The following is a 22,239-nucleotide window of genomic DNA, read 5'->3' as shown; positions in this document are numbered from 1 at the left end:
TGCCTAGTTGCATATAACATAGGCACCTACTGCCACCCACCCATTGCCGTCAAGATGATTCCAACTCATAGCAACTCTATAGGACGGATTCGAACTGCTCCATAGGGTTCCCGAGGCTATAAATCGTTAATAGAAGCAGACTGCTTCATCTTTCTCTCATAGAGCTGCTGGTGGATTCAAACCATTGACCTTTTGGTTAGCAGCTGAGTACCTTAACCACTGTACCACCAGGGTTCCTTATAACATATGCAATTGGGGGCTTTTACATGAAGAGACTTTCTAGAGAGAGAACCTTTGCCTTTCAGTACCTTCGCAAAGGGGTGCATGGTCCCAAAAATGTAATGATGGAAAAGGGAAATTTAAACAAATGAGTTGGGGCCAGACTGTGATAGCCATCAAGTGTTAGGGTAGGAGTTTGGGGAACACTAATAGGGGAGAGCTCCCACACTCTACGAGAGATTATTCTAGTTGCACCAGAGAGCAAGCTAGGTACTTGTGTATAGGGGGCAGAAGGTTCAGAGTGGAGCAGTTTTGCTGAAAGGTAACAAGACGAGGAGCCAGGGGATGCTGTAAAGATGGAGGGGCACTGGGAAGAGGAAGAGGTGTAGGGAGAAATGGAAACAGGCTGAGAAGGAAACTTAGGGTTCTGTTAAAGAAGTACAAATTGGCCAAAGCACTTTCAAACATAGAACAGTGGTAAAAACTTCCATGTGGAACACACTGGTTTGAATTATAGAGAAACATCCAGGTTAGCCCTACAAGTGGTGGGAAACTTTGGAAGCAAAGCTGAGGAATGGAGACCCAGATTAGGGGGTTATCTGCTAAAGCTGATAGAAACCTGAGAGTCCCCAAGTGCCTAAGAGGTCATGAGGGAAGTGAGGAGCAGGAAGGGAAAAGCACCAAGGAAAGATTTCACTTGAGGGTGGGGAGGGGCAGGGGAGGAAGAGAGAGGTAGGAGAACCACAGGGAAAGAGGCTGAGACAAAGAGGTGAGATTTTGGGTTCCTGTCAGATTGGGTTCCCTATTTGCTCCCTAACTGAGGATCCCTAGTAGAGCGTCCGTGACGCGTGTGCAGTTGCCTGTACCGTCTCACTGGCTCGTTGTACCTTGTCGTACACATTGTCATTTCTCACTCATTGAGCAAGTCAACCACCTATCTTTAAGTCAGTCCCCCAACTCTACATTTTTTTTTCCCAATCTACTGAAAAAGGAGATCTGGTAGCATGTTGTTGTTTGTTGTTAGGTGCCGTCGAGTCAATTCCGACCCATAGCAACCCTGTATAGGGTTTCCGAGGAGCAACTGCATATGTTATAAGGAACTCTGGTGGTACAGTGGCTGCTAACCGAAAGGTCAGTGGTTTGAATCTACTAGCAGCTCTGTGAGAGAAAGATGAAGCAGTCTGCTTCTATATCTGGTGAGCTTGAACTGCTGACCTTGCAGTTCAAACGGCTTTGCAGTCTGGCGCATTAACCCACAGCGCCACACCAGGAGTCTTGGTAGCATAGTTCATTACAAATAGGGCTGCTAATCTCAAGGCCAGCAGTTTGAATCTACCATCAACTCCATGGGAGAAAGATGAGGCTTTCTACTCTCATAAAGATTTCTGATCTTGGAAACCCTATACAGGATCACCAGTAATCAGAAAGTGACTTAATGGCACACAGCAATATATTGGCATTTTATGTTTGTATTAGAATGCATAAAGATTGATATCCTAGGCATTAATGAGCTAAAATGGACTGGTATTGGCCATTTTGAATTAAAAAATCACATGGTTACTGAGAATGTCTAATTGAAGACATATGGCGTTGCATTCATGGTCAAAAAGAACATTTCAAGATCTGTCTTAAAGTACAGTGTTGTCTGTGATAGAATAATAGGCATATACCTACAAGGAAGACAGACTAGTTAATACCATTATTATTCAAATTTATGTACCAACCACTAAAGCCAGTGATGGTGAAATTAAAGAATTCTATCAACTTCTTCAGTCTGAAACTGACCAAACATTCGATCAAGATGCATTGATAATCGCTGGTTATTGGAATGAGAAAGTTGAAAACAAAGAAGAAAGATCAGTAATTGGAAAATATGGCCTTGGTAATAGAAATGATGCTGGAGATTGCATGATAGAATTTTGAGAGATTAATGACTTTATCTGCAAATGCCTTTTAAAACAACACAAAAGGCGACTGTATGCATGGACCTCTCCAGATGGAATACACAGAAATCAAATTGACTATGTCTGTGGGAAGAGACAGTAGAAAAACTTCATGTCGTCAGCCAAAACAAGGCCAGCGGCAGACTGTGGAACAGACCATCAATTGCTCCTATGCAAGTCCAGGCTGAAGATGAAGAAAATTAAAACAAGTCCATGAGAGCCAAAATAAGACCTTGAATATGTCCCACCTGAGTTTAGACACCATCTCAAAAACAGATTTGATTCATTAGACAGTAATGACTGAAGACCAAAAGAATTGTGAGGTGATATCAAGAGCATCATACAGGAAGAAAGCAAAAGGTCATTAAAAAGACAGTAACGAAAGAAAAAACCAAAATGGATGTCAGAAGAGACTCTGAAACTGGTTCTTGACCATAGAGAATCTAAAGCAAATGAAAGAATTAAAGCTGAAGAGAAATTTTCAAAGGGTAGTTCAAGAAGACAAAAGAAAGTATTATAATGAAGTGAACAAAGGCCTGAGTTAGAAAACCAAAAGAGAAGAACCTGCTTGTGCAGTGTTCTTAAGGTGAAAGAAATGGAGTAAAATCCAAGTCTCAAGTTGCAATATTGAAGGACTCCATGGGCAAGATATTGAATGATGCTGAAAGCATCAAAAGAAGGTGGAAGTAATGCACAGACCCACTGTATAAAAAAAAGAAACAGTTGATGTTCAACCATTTCTGGAGGTGTGAAACATGATTAAGATCTGATGTCACAGAAGGAAGAAGGCCAAGCTGAACTGAAGACATTGGATAAAAACAAGACTCCTGCAATTGACAGAACACAAATTGAAATCTTTCAACTAACTGATGCAGCATTAGAGGTGCTCACTTGTCTATGTCAAGAAATTTGGAAAACAACTACCTGATCAGCCGATTGGAAGAGATCCACATTTGTGCCCATTCCAAAGAAATATGACTCCACAGAATGCAGAAATCATTGAACAATGTGATTAATAGCACAAGCAAGTGAAACTTTGCTGAAAATAATTTTAAAACTATTACAGCAATACATCAATAGTGAGCTGCCAAAAAAATCAAGCCCAATTCAGAAAAGGAAGTAGAACTAAGGATATCATTGCTGATGTCAGATGAATCTTGGCTGAAAGCAGAAAATACCAGAAAGATGTTTCCTGTGCTTTATTGACTATGCAAAGACTTTCAGCTACGTGGATCATGAAAAGCTATGGATAACATTGCAAAAGAATGGGTATTCCAGAACACTTACGTGTGATCCTGAGGCATCTGTACATAGACCAAGAGGCAGCCATTAAAACAGAACACAGGGATACTGAATGAGGAAAGGTGTGTGCCAGGGTTGTATCCTTTCACCATATTTATTCAAGCTGTATTCTAAGCAAATAACCCAAGAAGCTAGATTATATGAATAACGAGGCATCAGGATAGGAAAAAGACTCATCAACAACCTCTGATATGTAGATGATACAGCATTGCTTGCTGGAAACAAAGAGGATTTAAAATGTTTTCTGATGAAGATCAAAGACCACAGCCTTCAATATGGCTTGTACCTCAATACAAAGAAGACAAAAGTACTCACCAATGGGCCAATAAATAACATCACGATAAATGGAGAAAAGATGCAAGTTGTCAAAGACTTCGTTTTGCTTGGATCCATAATTAGCACTCATAGAAACAGCAATCAATAAATCAACCACTGTACTGCATTAGGCAAAACTTCTGTATGAGAATTCTTTAAAGTGTTCTAGAGCAAAGATGTTCGTTTGAGGACTAAAGCGCACCTGACCCAAGCCATGGTATTTTCAATAACCTCATATGCAAGTGAGAGTTGGACAGTGAATAAGGAAGACTGTAGAAGAATTGATACGTTTGTGCTATGGTGTTAGAGGAGAATATTGAAAGTGTCATGGACTGCCAAAAGAACAAACAAATCTTTGTTGGAAGTAACAACCAAAATGCTCCTTATAAGCCAGGATGGCCAGACTTTGTCTCTCATACTTCGGACATATTATCAGGAGAGACCAACCCCTGGAGAAGGACATCATGTTTGGTTAAGTGGAGGGTCGACGAAACAGAGGAAGACAACCAACAAGATGGATTGGCGTAGTGGCAGCAGCAGTGGGCTCAGATGTAACATCGATTGTGAGGTTTCTGCAGGACTGGGCAGTGTTTCCTTCTATTGTGCATAGGGCCACTATGAGTTGGTACTGACTTAATGACACCTAGCAACAACAACATATACATGTGAAAGTTGGACAGTGAATAAGGAAGACTGTAGATGAGTTGAGGTATCTGAGTTATCATATTGGAGAAGAATATTAAAAGTACCATGGACGGCCAGAAGAATAAACAAATCTGTCTTGAAAGAAACATAGCCAGAAGGCTCCTTAGAAGCCTGAATGGCAAGGTTTTGTCTCTCATACATCAGACATGTTGTCAGAAAGGACCAGTCCCTGGAGAAGGAACTCATGCTTGGTAAAATGTGGTCTCTGGAAAAGAGGAAAACCCCCAAAGGAGATGGAATGACACAGTGGCAGCAGCAATGGGCCCAAACTTAATAATTGTGAGGATGGTGCAGGACCAGGCGGTGTTTCATTCATTTTTAAATAGAGTTTATGTGAGTCGGAAGCTCCTCAATGAAATGTATCATCAACAACAACAATCTACTGAAAGTTGCTGGAACTAAGCTTATTAGAACCATATCCTAGGAAAATAGATTGTGGGAGGCTCCCCTGAGTAAAGTACGTGAGGCCATTGCAGTGCTTATGGCAATAGGTCTTCTCGGTAAACCTTCCTAGTTCTGGGCAGGTGAGCTTGCTGTAGGGGCTGCTGGTAGATAAGTAAGGTGTGACAGCTCTGACCATGTGGGCTGGGGTAAGGGTGGGCAGTGGGTGTCCACCTCCTGTGTCTGAGGCTTCCCCTCCATTGCTTTCTCCCTCGTCCTTTCTGTTCCAGCAGACCCGATTGCTTTTAGTTTCCATCTCACAACAAGCTGTCTAGGCCCCCAAGCCTTTGCTCCTGCTGTTCCTTCAGCCTGGATTCCCCTTATCCCTACTCAACCATCTTGTCACTGATTCCCCAGTGATGGAGTCCTGCTGTGGCATCACACGTTAAGCACTGGACTGCTGACTTCAAGTTCAGCACTTCAAACCCACCAACCATTCCTTAGAAACTCTACACAAGGGTCTCTATGAGTTAGAACTGACCCAAAGGCACTTCACAACAACTAGCCTACACTGGTGCCACTCTGGTATCTCCGTAACGGTTCTTTCTGCATTAAGTTGTGTCATGGGTTTTTGTATCTGTCTCCTTTCTCTAAAATGAGATTTTCTACATGGCAAATACCATGACCCCTGGGATCTCATACAATACCTTGGACAGAGTAGACTCAACAGGTGTTCACCTGATCCATAGCATAATCTGGTGCCAGAAAGGCTAAATGGTACATCCAGATCTTACTTACCGTATTTATCTCATACCTAGCCTTGATACCTGGTCTGGTTCTCTGCCTAGTAGACCAAACTACATATATGTGTGAATATAAATGGAAACTATAGGTCCTGGTGTGCCGCTGTGGGATAAAGCACCAGACCACAAGGTCAGTGTTTCAAACTCACTAGCTACTCCTTGGAAACCCTATAGAGGGGTCACTATAAGTCTGAACCAACTCATATTAAGCAACAACAACATAGGTCATTAAGAACGTCTTTGTCTATAGGAAGCCAAAGATCCAACTGAATGAAAAAGGCAACCTTCTTGATATTTCAGGTCACTAATACATCTGGGTGGGTGAACTGGTCACTCTCTGTCTAGCAGGTTGGATCAGGCCTTTGTCTTTGGGAAAAGAGCAGTAAGTGTCTTTAGGTTCTCTTTTGCTCAGCACTTAACTACAGATACCCGATAGGAGTTGGCAACCAGGAAGGTCTGAGTACAAACCTTTTAAATATCCATGAGAGATATATCTCAGTAGTAAACTGCATGTGCCTCTCCTGGAAAAATCCAGAGGGTTTTGCCTCAGCAGGGAAGGAAAATCCAACCCAAGATGCATGAACAATAAATAACAACTGTTCTGAGTTAGGTTGAAAGCTCCGAGTTGCAGTTTTTTTTTTGTGTGTGTGTGTGTGTGTTTTTTTTTCAAGTTGTTTGTGCTAACCACATTTTTTTCCTCTCTCCCCGTTTCCCACCAGGGCTTATTTCAAAACCTTTGTCCCTCAGTTCCAGGAGGCGGCATTTGCCAATGGAAAGCTCTAGGAAACACCAGTCTGAGAGATGGCCAGACAGTCTGCTCTGTCCACATGCGTGTCAGCACACACAGCTGCTTCCTGGAAGCCACTTGGAAGGTCTTTATGGTGGCTCTTTGTTCACACAGCAGCTTGGCGCACCCAAGACAGTCCCATGTCTGGCTGGCAGTAACTCCAATCCTAGAGCCCTCACCTCTGATTGCTTCTTCTTTCTTTCTTTCATTATATTTTTTAGTTAGAAGAAATAAAATCACATATGATGCAGTATTTTTCCATGGAAAGCAAGACATCTTAACGAACACACCCGTATTCCAAAGCCCTCTGTCTCCGAGATCTTGTTTAAATTTTAAGATTAAACATCCATTTGCTTATCCCCCCCCCGCCCCCGAAACTAGTGTCTTCTGTGTGTGTGTGTGTGTGTGTGTGTGTGTGTGTGCATTTTACCTTCTGACATTTCCCACTGGGGGCAGTCCTCCATTGAGAAAAGACTTTGCCTGAACAAATCTGACCAACCTACAGGTATCAGCCACCTAGCGAGGCTTAGGGAACAAGTGGGTTCTAGCACAGATCTTCCCACCCAACCCTGAAAGCAGCTGGTTGTGTGCACGGTGGGCCAGGCCCAGCCTGACACAGTGTTTGCCAATTATGCCAGTAAATTTGTCTTGCCCACTCTCCCCACCACCACTTTCTAGACCCATAGGAGAGCTTTTAGGGATTATACAGCATTGTGGAAAGTATATTTGAAAGACAAAGATCAGGTACTATGGGTATTTCTGATATCTGGGCTCAGACCTGCCAGCTCTGCAGCCAACAGCCATCCAGGGACAGAGTTAGGGAATAGACCTTGAGAGGCTTCATTTCTCCTAGATTTACAGATTGTCAGAAGCAGAGAGGCCTCAGTAGGCATCTCATGTCCACCAGCACCCCCATGCCCTTTGGTGTACAGAAGAGAATTGACCCGATTAAAGAAATTCTCACAGCAAATTAAGAGCAAACATGGAAATTGGAATCGAGGTCTCTTCAAACCACCAGACAGCTTCTCTTAACTTACATCCCAGTGACTGGCAGTCAGCTTGACGAATTAGAGTAAGATTTACCATTTGGTTTAACATTGTTTTACTCCAAGGATTTTCAGCATAGGGAAGTAGGACATGCCCACTAAGGTGAGAGAAGCAAGCCCAGACCTGAGTAGGGTGCTCTCTTATACCCACTTGCTCCCCCATTGGAAGGTGAAGCCATAGGCCCCACCTACAAGGCAGGCACACTGTGGCTCTGGAGCCTAGATTTGCCATGTGTTATGTGTGGATTGTTATGAATCCTAACCCCTTTTCCTGTAGATATAAAACCATTTTGGAATGACGTTTCCCTTGTTATCTGTAGGGTGTGTCGTAAACCAAACCACTTTTGAGATATAAAGGAGCAAACTAGTCATAGAAGCAAGCAAGCACAAATGGGGGTAGATAGATGCCACATGGAGACCGCCCGGGAACCCCGAACACTGAGAAGAATGCTAGAGAAGCTAAGACAAGGACCTTCCCTCAGAACCAACAAAGAAAGCCTTCCCCAGAGCCACTGGCCTGAATTCAGACCTTGAAAATGAAATTCCTCTTTGTGAAGACCACCCACCTGTTGTTACAGAAGCACTAAAAACTGACACACGATGTGAGCCTGAAAAGGAACCCGTTCCGGGCCCTCAGAGGATAATGCTCCTTCCTCCTGTGTTCCCCAGTCACCAGGAATATACAGGCCTGCCTACCTGCCAGACGGTTGCCCGATTAGGGGTTCTTTCACCCTGTGGTACTTTGTTCCTTGTCCTAAAACCCTGGAAATCCCAGTACAGAACATAATCCTGTGCCCTGTGTCTAAAGCCTAGCTCTGCCACGAACTCATGTGACCTTGGACAGGTCCCTTCCTCTTTTAAAGACAAGGGGGGCAGGGGGGGTGGGGTGGTGCTGGATGAAAATGGTGGATTCAACTCATCAGAATCACCTAGGGGTTTTTTTAAGAAACACTGTTCTGGTCCCTGCAGCTAGCCTGCTGACTTGGAATCTCTTTTAACTGGGCTGGGCATCTCAATTTTATTTTGTAAAACTCCCCAGATACTCTGTTGAGAATGTGTTCATGACCCCCGGGACCAGCTGAGCACTCTGAAGTCTTCCTGACTGATTGTCCACAGGTGGGTGTCCTTCTACCTCAGGGCAGCTCCTCTCTCTGCTGGCCCTCTCCCTGAAGCTCTTGACATGGTTACTTGTAATTGCTGTGGCCTCATGCCCTCTATGGAGAGGCACAAACTGTACTGTGCAGCTCAGAGTCATGAATGAACTGAGTCAGAGCTTGCTGTAGACCCAGGAAGTGTTTCAGCACCAGTTCTACAGAGGGTGGCTGGAAGTTGGGGGTGGGCAGTGGTAATGGGCTGCAGTCACATGGATTGGGCCTTTGTCATTGCAGATAGCCACTCAGAACTGATGGTAGCCAGTAGTAGGCAGTGTGGTCCTGCCGCTGCCAACCTTTGCTGTTGTTACGTGCTATCGAGTCAGTTCTGACTGTGGTGCTGTAGGATAAGCACTGCAAGGTCAGCAGTTCAGACTCATCAGCTGCTCGTTGGAAACCTGCCCACCTTTAGAGGTCTGCATACTCCCAGCTGGTCAGATAATGAGCCATCCTCTAAGTGGGAAGTGCTATCTCATAACTTTATTTCAATGGATCTTTACAACAGACCAGTGAAGTCAGCAAATGAGAAGGCTTCCTCCTGTACCCCAGGTGAGGAAACAGGATCAGAGAGGTTAAGTTATATATGATTACAAGCTAGTAAGTGCTCCTGCCTCAGATCCAGGGCTTTCTCTCATGTTCACAACTCCAGTAAGCAGTTTTTGTTTTTCCACCCCCTGGTGAAGGATATATTGTACTGTGCATTGGTTTGTAAGGTTGAAAATTAAATAGTTTTTGTTGTTACTTTTGAAGATTTTCAACCCCTTACCATACTCAAGCGTGGCAACAGTGGTGAGATTGGCCCAGGATCGGGCAGTGTTTTGTTCTGCTGTGCATAAGGTCGCTATGGGTTGGTACCAACTCGATGGCACCTAACAACAACAACAACAACCGTAGTAGCGTAGTTGGCAGGGGCAGAACCACACTGCCTATAGCACAGTTTGTTGGGCTGCTAACCACAAGATCTAAGTTCGAGTCTACCAGGTGCTCTGTGGGAGAAGGATGAGGCCTTCTGCTCCCACAAAGATTTACGGCCTCAAAAACCCTATTCAGGGGCCTATGAGTTGGAACCGAGTCCACAGCACAGCATCACCACCACCACAGTTAGTCATGGGGTAAAGTGGGATGATAATAGTCACTTCATGATTCAGTCCATGTGATTTCATCTCTGCCCCCGACAGCAACACATGCCACCAGAAGCAAGTGGTGCTTATAAATGGGCAAAGGTCACCTGTGTATTTTAAACACTTCTTGCTGCCCAGTCTATCAGCCGGCATTGTACCTGCACATTGAGTGCAGCGCAGGACTAATTAGTAAATGGCTATAAGATGCTTTGAAGATGAAAGGTACCATATATGAGAGCACATTATTATTACCTCATAAATCCTGTCTCCAGCTTACTCAACCCTTGTAATTTAAGTTGAATCTTGAGCCAGCACAGACAAGGAAAAGGACTCAGAAGTGTTTACTAATAATACTTGGATGCAATCAGGAATCTCCTCTGGGGCCAGTCTCCAGTCTTCTCCCAGCAACTCGGTTTCCTGAGGACCCACCACCTACAGGCACATGGTACTCTCTATTAGAGAGAACCTAGTTCCTTCTGCTGTGGCCCTGCGGGTTAATGTGCCAGACTGCAAAGCCGTTTGAACTACAAGGTCAGTGGTTCAAGTTCACAAGCTAGTCCTCGGAAGCCCTATATAGTGTCACTATGGGTCAGAACCGACTCAACGGCACTTAACAACAACAAAGTTCCCTCTGGGGACATGAGCTGGAAGGAGGTTGAGAAAGACCTGCATGTAAATCTTGGGGGCTGAATGTGAATCCTGGCTCTGCCCACTTAGTGACAGGTCAATATTTAACAATCAGTTCTCCAGTGGTTAAAAAATGAAAAGACCCCTGAGTTGTAGTGTTTGCCAATTCCCATGGTGTACACACTCCCACTAGTACCTATTTTAAGCTAGTAACATGAGGTCAGAGTCTCTGGGAGGTGCAAATTGTTAACACCTTTGAATACTAACTGAAAGGTTTGAGTCCACAGGGGCTATCTGGGAAGAAAGGCCATGTGATCCGCTTCTATAAAACCAGTCATTGAGAACCCTGTGGGATACAGCCTGCTCTACATACACAGGGTTGCGTGAGTTGGAATCAGTAACAACTGGTTTACTGGTGCTGTGAGGCCACAGGGTGTACAGCTGGGAAAAGCCAAGCTTTTGCTGTGAGTCCCTGCTATAGAAACCAGCTCTAGCTTCTGACTTCAGGCAAGTTACTCAGTCTCTCTCTTCAAGATTTGTTTTCCGCATCTGTAAAATGGGAGTCCTGGTGCGGTGCTGTGGGTTAATGCGCCAGACTACAAAGCCATTTGAACTGCAAAGTTGATGGTTCAACCTTACCAGCTGCTCCTCGGAAACTCTATACAAGGTTGCTATGGGTTGGAACCAACTTGATGGCATTTAATAATAACAACAAAGTGGGAATAAATCCTGCCTCCCAGAGTTATGAGAATTAAATTAGGAAAGTGCATAAAACACCAAGTACAGTGTTGGGCTTGTAGTAACATGTGATAAATAGTAGCAACTATTATTGCAGATCAGGAAAAAGGATTTTTTGATGTTGACTTTGGCCTTTCTTTAAAAAGTCAGAATGCCCTGTTAGAAAGTCCTGCCAATAAATGTGGCCTTTGGGAGAGTGACTTTTTCTGGACTACCAGGAAGACAAAAATGATGTGTCATCTTGATTTTAATGAATAAAAGATTAGATGTGTTTGTGGGAGTCCCCCTACCCCTCACACTGAGTCTTGCTTGTAACTCTGGGCCAGACGTCAGATTCTGGGCAACATTAAGCACTGACACCCAGTGACCTGTTAGCTCGCCTGACCCAGGCTTCCCACAGGCGGCAAAATCAGCAGCACACTTCACGTTTGCCTCTGACTCAAAGTTTCGGTTCCTGACCACTATAGACTCTTGTTTTAGAGTCACGGCCTTGCGAGAGAAACAACCTCATTTGGTTTGTTTCTTCTCGGGCCTATGAATAGACCTAATCCCAGATCCTGTCCCAGTTCATGGGGACTGCCCATCTTCTTAATGTGAATTTGAAAACATCATCTGATGGGAAAGTGAAGTCCAGTTGTATCAGTAGCATCGTAGCTAATCCATTGGTGCTTTTTAAAATAACAACAACAGAAGACACATAAGCTTTTTGCTTATGCATCCATAATGCTCACGTGCAGTGCCGGTAGAATAAACATCAGTGGAGTGGAGCAGATGCAACTAGAAACAGGGCCGGTTGATTGCTCATGGTGGTAGCTGCCCTTACTGAACTATGACTGAATTCTAGTGCCAGTTGCCACCAGGGGATCATGAGTGTTTCAGAGTACAACTGTGAAAACTGCTCTATAGGGTTTTCAGTGGCTGTCACCTTTTTTCCAAGGCACTTCTGGATGGTTCTGAACCACCAACTTTTTGCTAAGTGCTTCATGGATGGCTGTTTGCACCACCCAAGGACCCTAACATTCCATACTAGATAGTTTTTATACCTTGTCTTTTTCAATCTTCATGACAACCAAGTGAACAAGGTATTATTATCTCCATTTATAGAAAAAGACATTGGACCTCAAGGAGGTTAAATATTTAACTTATCCAAGCCTGTGAAACTCATATACAACTGCTCCTCACTTGTTGACATGGTTTAGGTTCCAAAGACCCGGGTCGTTATACAAAATCGGCATTATGCCTGTAGGAGAAGTGGACGCAGCCCCTGAGCCCGGGTCCTCAGAACTGCTGTGTCCCTGACACCATAGTGCTCTGGACCCCAACCCCAGAGCTGGCACTTAAGCAGACCTGAGGCCTGGCAGCTGGACTATAGGCCCAGTTGGTGGTTGTGGGACTGGGCCAACCACTGAGTCCAGGGGTCAAGATGGTCAGTGGAGGTTGCTGCCCATGTCTCCTTCAGCTGGTCCTCCATAGCCCCAGCTGCCTGCCGCCACCATGCAGGCAAGCCAGACAGAACCCCACAGAAACAAAGGCCAAGCTGCTGGTCTTAGAGGGCTTGGAATCCAAGTTCAAGAGCCTGGAGACTAACAGTTGCTCAGAAAAGGAGCTCAGCAGTCCAGGCCAGAGAGGAGGAGGGGACTGCCAGCTTCTGCTACAGCCCCTAGGCCCTGGATTACCCCCATGTCCTTTTCACTGTAGGACTTTGTCCCTCAAGCATGCTTGAGTAGACCAGAAGCAGCAGCAGGCTTCTCCAGGGCCCCTCCAGTCACTCATGGGCCCTTCTGGGAAGAGTTCCCTCAAAGTCTGCCTGAGTCATTTCTTTCACAGGAAGAGCTGCAGCAGTGACTCTGGTCATAGGAAGGGGATCCATGGCAGGCCTCTGAAGAGCTGGCTGCTTCTGTTTCAATCCTGACAGACATGGGTGGCTCTGTGGATGCTGGGAGGGAACCCAAGCTAACGTGCAAAATATGGGATAATGGAGTTTTTGTTGTTGTTAAGTGCTGTTGAGTCGGCTCCGACCCATAACGACCCTGTATAGGATTTACAAGGAGCTTGAATCTCCGACCTTGCAGTCCAAATGGCGTTGCAGTCTGGTGCATTAACCCACAGCACCACACCAGGACTCCATAGAGTTTTTACTATTGTCATAAATTAGTAATACCTGATAACCAGAGTCAGTAAATGAGGAGCAGGTGTATTTACTTACACATTCTACTGTCTTTCCCTTCCACCTCTTTCTTTTCCACCTCCTTCTTTCTTCATTCCAGTTTCCCACCCTATGACAGTTCAAGCTCACCAGCCGCTCCTTGGAAACCCTATTGTAGGGTTGCTATGGGTTAGAGCCAACTCAACAGCACTTAACAACGACAACAAATACACACAAAGGAACCCTAGTGTGGTGCTGTAGCATAATGCACTAGACCACAAGGTCGCTATGAGTTGGCACTTAACAACAATAATACAGTCATAGGCATAATCCTGGACTCCTGGTGTGGCACTTGTAGCAGCAGTACTGGGCTTTGAACCATGATATTGGTAGTTCAGACTCACCAGAGATGCTCCCTGGAAACCTCCAACTCAACAGCACTTAACAGCAAAAAACATAATCATATGGCTATATATTTGTAAACATATATGCAAATACCATCTTATTTTCAAATTATTGAGCCAGGGTCAACCCACAGCTAAAAGGGGGTAAAAATGGCTTTGATGCTTGTACCATTGTTGTTAAGCGCCATCGAGTCGGTTCTCATACCAACCTTGTATAGGTTTCTAAGAAGTGGCTGGTGAGTTTGAACTGCCAATTTTGCAGTTAGCAGCCCAGCACCACACCGAGACTCCAGGACTCCTTTAGTCTCAGGTTCAAGTCCAAAACACACTTGGTTGAAATAATGGTCTAATATCTGGGGAAAGCAAGATGAAAATAGTCATTACGATTATTGAGGAACATTGCCAAGATATTACCAAGGACCTAAGACAGGACGCATGGATTGATTCCAGATTAAATACGAAACAGCTCCAAAGGCCTAAGGAAATGATTTCCTTCTTTAGAGTTCTGAGTGTGTGCCTCCTTATTTTTGATCTCTTTGGAGGAACCACACTTTACAAGTCTGAGAGGTCATGCTTGGGGTCATGATAAGTCATGGCTAATAATGGCAATAAAACTAACCTCACAAGCATCCTGGAAATGACCATCATGACCCTCCCTGCTATGGGCCCCACTAAATATTTCATACCAACTGCCTGTGAAACACCTTGGGATGAGATAAATGGCACATGGAGGGTGTGGCAGCCATGCATTTCCTACTAAACAGAGCCCACCACCCTCTTCTTCAAAGCCCCCTGGAGAAGGGTCCCTCCACAGAAGTGTCCTCATAGCTGTGGAACATGCCCTTTGAGCCAGCTTAGGAGCTATCAAGGGAAATGTGACCTTTTCCTCCATGATCACACCTTTGGCCCAAAACAGAATTCTCAGCTCCAGACGACCTTTGGCTGTTTGTGCAGGTGCTGAAAGAGTCAAAGTTAGGAGGGTACCAGGTGCCATCTCGATAAGGTGGCAGGTGGAGTTAGTAGTGACTGCTTCCCGTACTGAACGTCATCCAAGATATTCCAGACCCTGTTCTGTTCTTTCTGATGCTTTGCAGCATTGTCTTTCTGATGCTCTGACCCTGCGGAGGACTAGGATAGAGCCCAACAGGGGAGTCGGGGCCCTGACGGCAGCCCTGGGAAACCTAAAACTAATTTGGATAAGGCAGTGTCCGCAGAGTAAGACAAGGATGAAGAGATACTTTGGGTGCATCCACTCAAATAAGTTTGTGGAGAAGTTGTACTTTGGACTCATCTACCCAGCCAAGCTGGGAGCTATGTCATGCTAGAGGACAAACCATTTAGGGCAAGGTCAGCCTCACAGTTCAGGAATGTCCTAGGGAAGAATCCCCAGCCAACACCCATGCACACACACACACACACACACACACACTCACAGTTGGGGTTTAGATGATACTGATGCTCCTTTAGCTTGTCTCAGTCCCTCCATCTGGACGCAAACACATACCTGACTCAACAACCTCTGTGTAACCTGGGGGTAGGAGGACTCCTCATGCAGACTCCATGTCTGTGCCCTCCACATTGGTAGGATGGGGGATTGCACAACCCAGACGGCAGCCTCTGTCTGTCTCTCCTGCCTTTCTGCCCACACTGACACCCCGGGATGCCCTCTGGGGCATCCCCTGTGTCTCATCTGCTCTTACCACCTGGTCCCAGCAGACCCCAACCTCGTCCACTTTGGCTGCCAGCAGTCAGCATTGGGCAGCCTTCCTGACAGGGCACTGCTGCTTCCTTCACAGAACCAAGCTGGAGGCCCCTTTAGTGAAACTGAGCCCTTGTCGGCTAATTGGCATGCCGGGGTTGAGGCCTGTGCCTGGAGCCAGCCAGCCTGAGTCAAATCCTGGTCCCACCACTTATGAGGCACATGAACTTGAGCAAGCCTCTTGACCTCAGTTTTCTCCTCTGCAAAATAAGGCTATTAACTCCTCATAGATTAGCAGGAGGCTTCAAGGACCAGGGCCTGGCACCTAGTAAGTACTCAAAAATTGCTGTCTGTGAGTATTATTATAGAATCATTGGCTTTTAGATTTTGCAAAAGTTGCTCCTTGCTCCCCCCCACCCCCCACCCCCCAGACCTTCCTTTCCTTTCTGCTTCCCTGTCCTTAGCTTCTACTGACCAAAACCAAACCAACTTTTATGCCCTCCTCCTTACAGGCATCATGTAGTTAGTTCTCTGATGCCCCTGCTGCCCCACAAGCCCACAAGCTCTCCTAGCCAAGTCCTCTCCTCCCTCCTTTGGTCTTGAGTGAGTCCAAGCTCAGCTGTACCTGGGGCCCCAAATGCTTTGCTTCTGACAAGCTCCCAGATCCCTTATTTTGAAAGATTTTGCTTAGTAAATTTTATTACGTAATAATGTATTTCCACTTTTAAACCAATGCCCTTATATATTTGATATTAGGGATTCGAATGAGAACTAGACACCCCAGTCTCACTGAATGGGAATGTTTCCACTCCATCAGCCAGGGGGGGTGGTTCTGTCTCTCTGTAAACATACAGTAAACAGGAGACTTCTTTCAAATTTTGTGTGTCCGTCATACATCCCCTTTACTGCTATCTGCTCTGGGCCAGGACCTGGGCTGAGGGCTAAGGGCCAAGGGGTGCTCATAGTCTACCTAGAGAAACAAAATGAATACACAGCACACACACCAGAACCTCCCACAGCATCGGAAGGTAAGTTGCTCTTTCTCTAGCTCCTCTTTCTCCTCACTTCTGGTCAGAGAAACTTAGGTCCTTGGGTGGCACCCACTCACACCACATCAGCCCAGAGCAAGAGAGAGCCGCATCTTTGTGGCCCAGTTATGCTGAGTCACGTCCCCACCCATGGAGGATGGCAGGCCTGCAGAAAGAGATGTCAGTTCATCCTGGAGCCTCAAATGTGACAGGACACAGGTGACTGGGCACTGATGGGTTAGGATGGACAAAACTGCAATGCAATGCAGAACAGACAAGCAGGATAAGCTGTTCCACGAATGGCTACTGCGCACTTTCAGTGTGTCTTTAAGTGGGAGCTGCTGCCAGGGAGAAACAGAAAATGTTATGCATTGTCAAGCATCCACTCTGTTCCCAGCACAGGTTGAACAGATGACAAGACCAGCCCTACTCCCATGAGCCGGGAAGACAAGGCACACACACACTCACCACTGACTGGGGAGGCAGAAGTAATTCACCCTGGGAAAGCAGTAGATACAACACTACTTATCCAGAGGACTTCCTGGAGGAGGGGCCAGCTGAGCTCAGATTCAGTCCTCAGCTTTTGACTCCATTCATATTCATCCATTTGTTTCACTGTGGTGGTTTTGGCTTCCTGGATGGGGAGCACCTGATGCCCTGTTCCTCCTGTTCATTCAGTGGTTTCCTAGACACCTGCTTGGTCCCAGGCACTGTCCTAGATTGTACACACACAGCAGTGAACAATACGTAACAGCCCATTCCTGTGGTTAGGAGATACTACTAGTAGGAAGTACACTGTAGAGAGAAATAAGGCGGAGCACTTATAACCAAGGTGCTCAGGGAAGGCCTCCAGGAGGAGGTAACACTGAGGAGAAAACGGAAGCCATGTTCTCCTTCCCCCTCCCTAGCCCCATACAGGCCTTCCCATAGGTTTGTCTTGGGCCTCTTCAGGAACCCACGCAGAGTCATTCCCTGAATCTGGAACATCATAGATAACAGGCAAAAGGCACTGAAGCCAGAAGACTGGGCTGAGTCCTGGCTGGCAGCTCCCTAACCTCCTGGTGTGTCAACCTCTCTGAACCTCACCTTCCTCATCTGTAGACAATGACCCACCTCATAGGTCGTTGTTAAATGCCATCCAGTCCTTTCTGACTCATAGCAACCCTGTGTAGGGTTTCCGAGGAGCGGCTTGTGGGTTTGAACCACTGACCTCGTGGTTAGCAGTCCAGTGCTTATCCTACAATGCCACACCAGTACCCATGTCATAGGCTGGGTTTGAGATAAAGGCAGACAAGTTTCGGAGATGCTCTGGTAACTGAGAAATGTCACAGTCATGTAAAAAGGTGAGTGCTGTTTCAAATGCCTGGTGGAGGTGCCCTGAGGATGTGGTGGAAATACCACTGCCTGCAAAGGAGGTGGGTCCTGATGCCCATCCTGCCTGCACTCCTAGCACACACAGCCCACCCAGAGCTGCCTGACACTGGAGAGAGGTAAGGGTGAGAGAGGACAGGTCCTGGAACAACCGCAGATGGGTGTGCTTTGGAGGTGATATTGGACAGGTACTCAGCAGACACCATGCTTCCCACCCTCCATGTCTTCCCACTCAAACTGTCTGTGTTGGAGGAACAGAGGACATAACCCACCCATAACCCCATTCTTCCAACAGAACCACTGTTAGTGTGTAGGTGTTGAAAAGAGTTCAAGTAATTTGTAGGCATTCCGTGGCAGTAAACAATACACCAGCTGAGGTCTGACAAACAAAAGGGTCAGTTTCCTTGCAGTCTTTTTCCTATTTGTGTTTTAATTTGTTTAGAAACAATATGGAACAATTTTGTATCCTGTTTTGTTTTTCATTTAGCATTGTTTCTGAAGTGTTGACCATCTTGCTAGAGAGTCTTCACAACCATCATTGGACTATTCTCTTCATATTTCTCCGTAGTTTACATAGCATTTCCTGATTTCAATTTTCCTGTTATAAACACATCCCCACCACTACTCTGTTAGTTGCACTGTGCTTACCTGTTATTGTGATGCTGGAAACTGTACCCCCAATATTTCAAATTCCACCAGATCATCCATGGTGGACGGCTTTCAAGTTGAAATACTGAAAGGTTCTATGGGCAAAATCAATGTTTTATGATGACGGAAACATCTAAAGAACATGAAAGGAATACACAGTCAGTGCACTAACAACAACAACAACTGGTTGATGTTCAACCATTTCAGGAGGTAGCATATGATCAAGAACTGATAGTACTGAAGGAAGAAGTCCAAGCTACTCTCAATGCATCAGTGAAAAAGCATCAGAATTTGACAGAATATCAATTAAAATGTTTCAATAAATGGATGCAACACTAGAAACACTCATCTATGCCCCAAAATTTGGAAGATAGCTACCAGGACAAAGGACTATATCTGTGCTTATTTGCAAGAAAGGTGAATCAATAGAACGTAGAAATAATCCAATAATATTAATAATCTTAAGGAATGCTGGTAGTGTCGTGGTTTGTGAGCTGGGCTGCTAACTGAAAGGTTAGTAATTTGAATTTACCATTTGCTCCAAGGGAGCAAGATAGGACTTTCTGCCCCTATAAAGATTTACAGCCTCAGAATTAGGGTCACTATGAGTTGGAACCAACTCAGTGGCACACAGCCACCATCACCACCATTAATATCACACAAAAGTAAAATTTTACTGAAGATAGTTAAAAATTGGTTGCAGCAGTACATCAACAGGGAGCTGTCAGAAATGCAAGATGAGTTTATAGGAGGATGTGGAACAAGGGGTATCATCGCTGACATCACCTTGGTCTTGACTGAAGGCAGAGAATACCAGAAAGATGTCTACTTGTGTTTTATTGACTATGCAAACGCGTTCAACTATGTGGATTGTAACAGGCTATGACAACATTGCAAAGAATGGGAATTCCAGAACTCTTAATTGTGCTGAGGTGCACGTACCAAAAGGCAATCGTTACAACAGAACCAGGAGATACTGAGTGGTTTAAAATCAGGAAAGATGTGTACAAGGTTGTATCCTTTCACCATAGTTGTTCAATCTGTATGCTGAGCAAATAATCCAACAAGCTGGACTATATGAAGAAGAATGCAGCATCAGGATTGGAGAAAGACTTATTAACAATGTGAAACATGCAAATAACACAACCTTATTTGCTGAAAGTGAGGACTTGAAGCACTTACTGATGAAGTTGAAAGATTACAGACTTCAATATGGATTACACCTCAAAATAAACAAAAATTCTCACAAATGGACCAATAAACCACATCGTGATAAATAGAAGATTTAAGTTGTCAGAGATTTAATTTTACTTGGGTCCACATTCAACAGCCGTGGAAGTGTTACAGCAGTTTTAGATTCGTGGTTGAAGAAACCGAGGCCACTCGGAGAGGTGAAGCAGGGTTTCAGATTTTATTAAGCCGGCTGATTCAGAGGAGCTAATTTCTCCAGATTCTGAGCCCTGAATGGAGGGCAACATGGGTCTATATGGGGTCAGAGTTAGGGAGGGGTCAGGTTGCATACCTGTTTGATGGCAGGGGGAAAACCAGGGCGATTGGTCCCATTTGGTGACCTATGATTAGCATTTTAGCTTGCCTCCTGGGTGGAGAGGGCATGATTTTTACCTTTTCCTATTCAGAAGCAGCAGTCAAATCAAATAACAGTGCATTGGGCAAATCTGCCACAAAAGACTTCCTTATAAAGTGTTCCAGAGCAAGGATGTCAGTTTGAGGACTAAGGTGAGCTGGACTGAAACCATGGAATTTTCAATCACCTCCTAGTCCTGGTGTGGCGCTGTGGGCTAATGCGTCAGACTGCAAGTCGTTTTGTTTGAACTGCAAGGTCGGTGGTTCAAGCTCACCAGCTGCTCCTTGGAAACCCTATACAGGCTCGCTATGGGTTGGAATTGACTCAATGACACTAACAACAACATATGCATGTGACAGCTGGACAGACTGAAGAAGAATTGCTGTATTTGACTTTTGGTGTCAGTGAAGAATACCAAAAACCATGAACTGGTAGAAGGACAAACAAACCTGTCTTGGAAGAAGTATGGTCAGGATGCTCCTTAAAAGTGAGGATGGCAAAATTTTTGTCTCCCATACCAGTAGGGACCAGTCCCTGGAGGACATCGTGCTAGGTAAAGAGTCAGTGGAAAAAAAGATCTACAGTGAGATGTTGTTGTTAAGTGCCGTTAAATCGGTTCCAACACACAGCGACCCTGTAGAGGGTTTCCAAGGAGCAGCTAGTGGGTTTGAACTGCTGAGCTTATGGTTCGCAGTCCACTGCTGATCCTACAATGCTACACTAGATCCTCCACTCGAGTCTACAATGAGATCGGTAGACAACAGAGGGATAGATCAACAACAGTGTGTTCAAACATAGCAATCACCGAGGACGGTGAAGAGCTGGGCAGCATTTCTGTCGTGCATAGAGTTGTTATGAGTCGTAACTGACCCCATGGCACCTAACAATAACAACAACAAACATGTTCCATAAATAATTGTGGAGTGGTGTGGTGCTGTGGGTTAATGCGCTGGACTGCAACATCAGTGTGAACTGCTAGTTCAGCGGCTCAAGCTCACCAACTGCTCCACAGAAACCCTTTACAGGGTCGCTATGGGTCAGAACTGACTCGGCAGCACTTAACAATAGCAACAACTGTAGGAAAGACACTTGGACAAGATGATATAGTGATCAATTCTCAGGGGCAAAGGGAGAAGGTGCGGGAATATTCTGGTAGAGTGGTGGCAGGAAGCAATGAACAGAGTGCTGAGCCAAGGGTGGGATGGGGGAAAGTGAGGCAGTAGATTGAATGGGTGACAGGGCACGGCATCCCATCATCCTCTGGGTCCACTCCCCTCCACTTTGGCCTCAGAGCTCCCCACTTTGTCCATACCCAGGATTCAGGGCACTTCCTGGGCCCCCACCAGGACCCACCCCCACACTGAGATTGCCTCCACTTGTGTTTGCTCAGCCTCCTCTCCACTTGTGTTTGCTCAGCCTCCTCCGGTTAGCGCTCTGTGCCCATTGGTCTCAAAGCCCGAGTAGTTGTCTTCCAAATGTATTTCCAACCCTTCCTGTTTCTCCTTCCCACTACCTCCCTGCCCCCACTTCCTAGCCAGGGCAGGTAGGGGTACAGGGGGCTTGGCCTTAACTCCCAGGTCTGGAGGAAGTCACAGTCATGAGCCCAGGTCTGGAACCAAAGATGAAAATCATCATTTGGCTACTTCCATGCTGCCTGACCTTGGCCTCTCTAGCCCTCAGTGCCTTGTCTATAAAATGGGAATGATAATAGCTCCTCCTGCCTCACAGGCTCTGCTGATTGGACAAGATGATAGATATAACATGTCTGGGGTGTAATGAGCATCCAGGGAATGGGAACTGCTATTACTATATCACTATTATTAAGGAGCCCCCAGCCACCCCCAACCCGGGTCCTGTCACACCCAGTTGGAGGCTGCAGGGCCCAGCTCCTCCCTGAGCTCCCCTGTGGCCCCTGGGAAGTGCTGTACGGGGCCAGGTGAGGCTCCCCACTCTCCATTCTAGATGTGAGCCAGGCTGTGTGTGAGCACTGAGATCAACTCACAAATGCCCCAGTTCAGCCTGTCCTTGGTGCCCATCCAGAGAAACTCAAAAAAAAAGGGGCAGCCGTGGAATCTGGAGGTAAATCCAGAGATTAGAGAGGACTTGGGAATGGTTGCATTTGCCTGGACCCTGAAGGACGCACAAGCTTTGAGTGGCAGAAGTGGGAAAGGGCACCCCAGATGGAGGAAGCAGCTGGGTATCAGTTGGCACATGGGTCCG

At 45.7% G+C, this 22,239-nt stretch overlaps 1 protein-coding gene across 2 annotated transcripts in view; it reads left to right on the top strand.

The window, feature by feature from the left end:
- The window catches only part of BRE (brain and reproductive organ-expressed (TNFRSF1A modulator)), a 746,464-nt gene extending 739,666 nt beyond the window's left edge, over positions 1–6,798 (top strand). For both annotated transcript variants that reach the window (XM_006835176.1, XM_006835177.1), the window contains one exon: positions 6,388–6,798. In XM_006835176.1, the coding sequence (XP_006835239.1) occupies positions 6,388–6,451 (64 nt within the window). In that variant the 3' untranslated portion in view covers positions 6,452–6,798. The remainder of the gene's footprint in view (positions 1–6,387) is intronic.
- The last annotated feature ends 15,441 nt before the right edge of the window (positions 6,799–22,239 follow it).

The sequence above is a fragment of the Chrysochloris asiatica genome, unplaced genomic scaffold (genome assembly GCF_000296735.1).
Source record: "Chrysochloris asiatica unplaced genomic scaffold, ChrAsi1.0 scaffold00016, whole genome shotgun sequence".
Classification (NCBI taxonomy): Eukaryota; Metazoa; Chordata; class Mammalia; order Afrosoricida; family Chrysochloridae; genus Chrysochloris; species Chrysochloris asiatica.
This window is presented reverse-complemented; position numbering and strand designations above follow the sequence as displayed.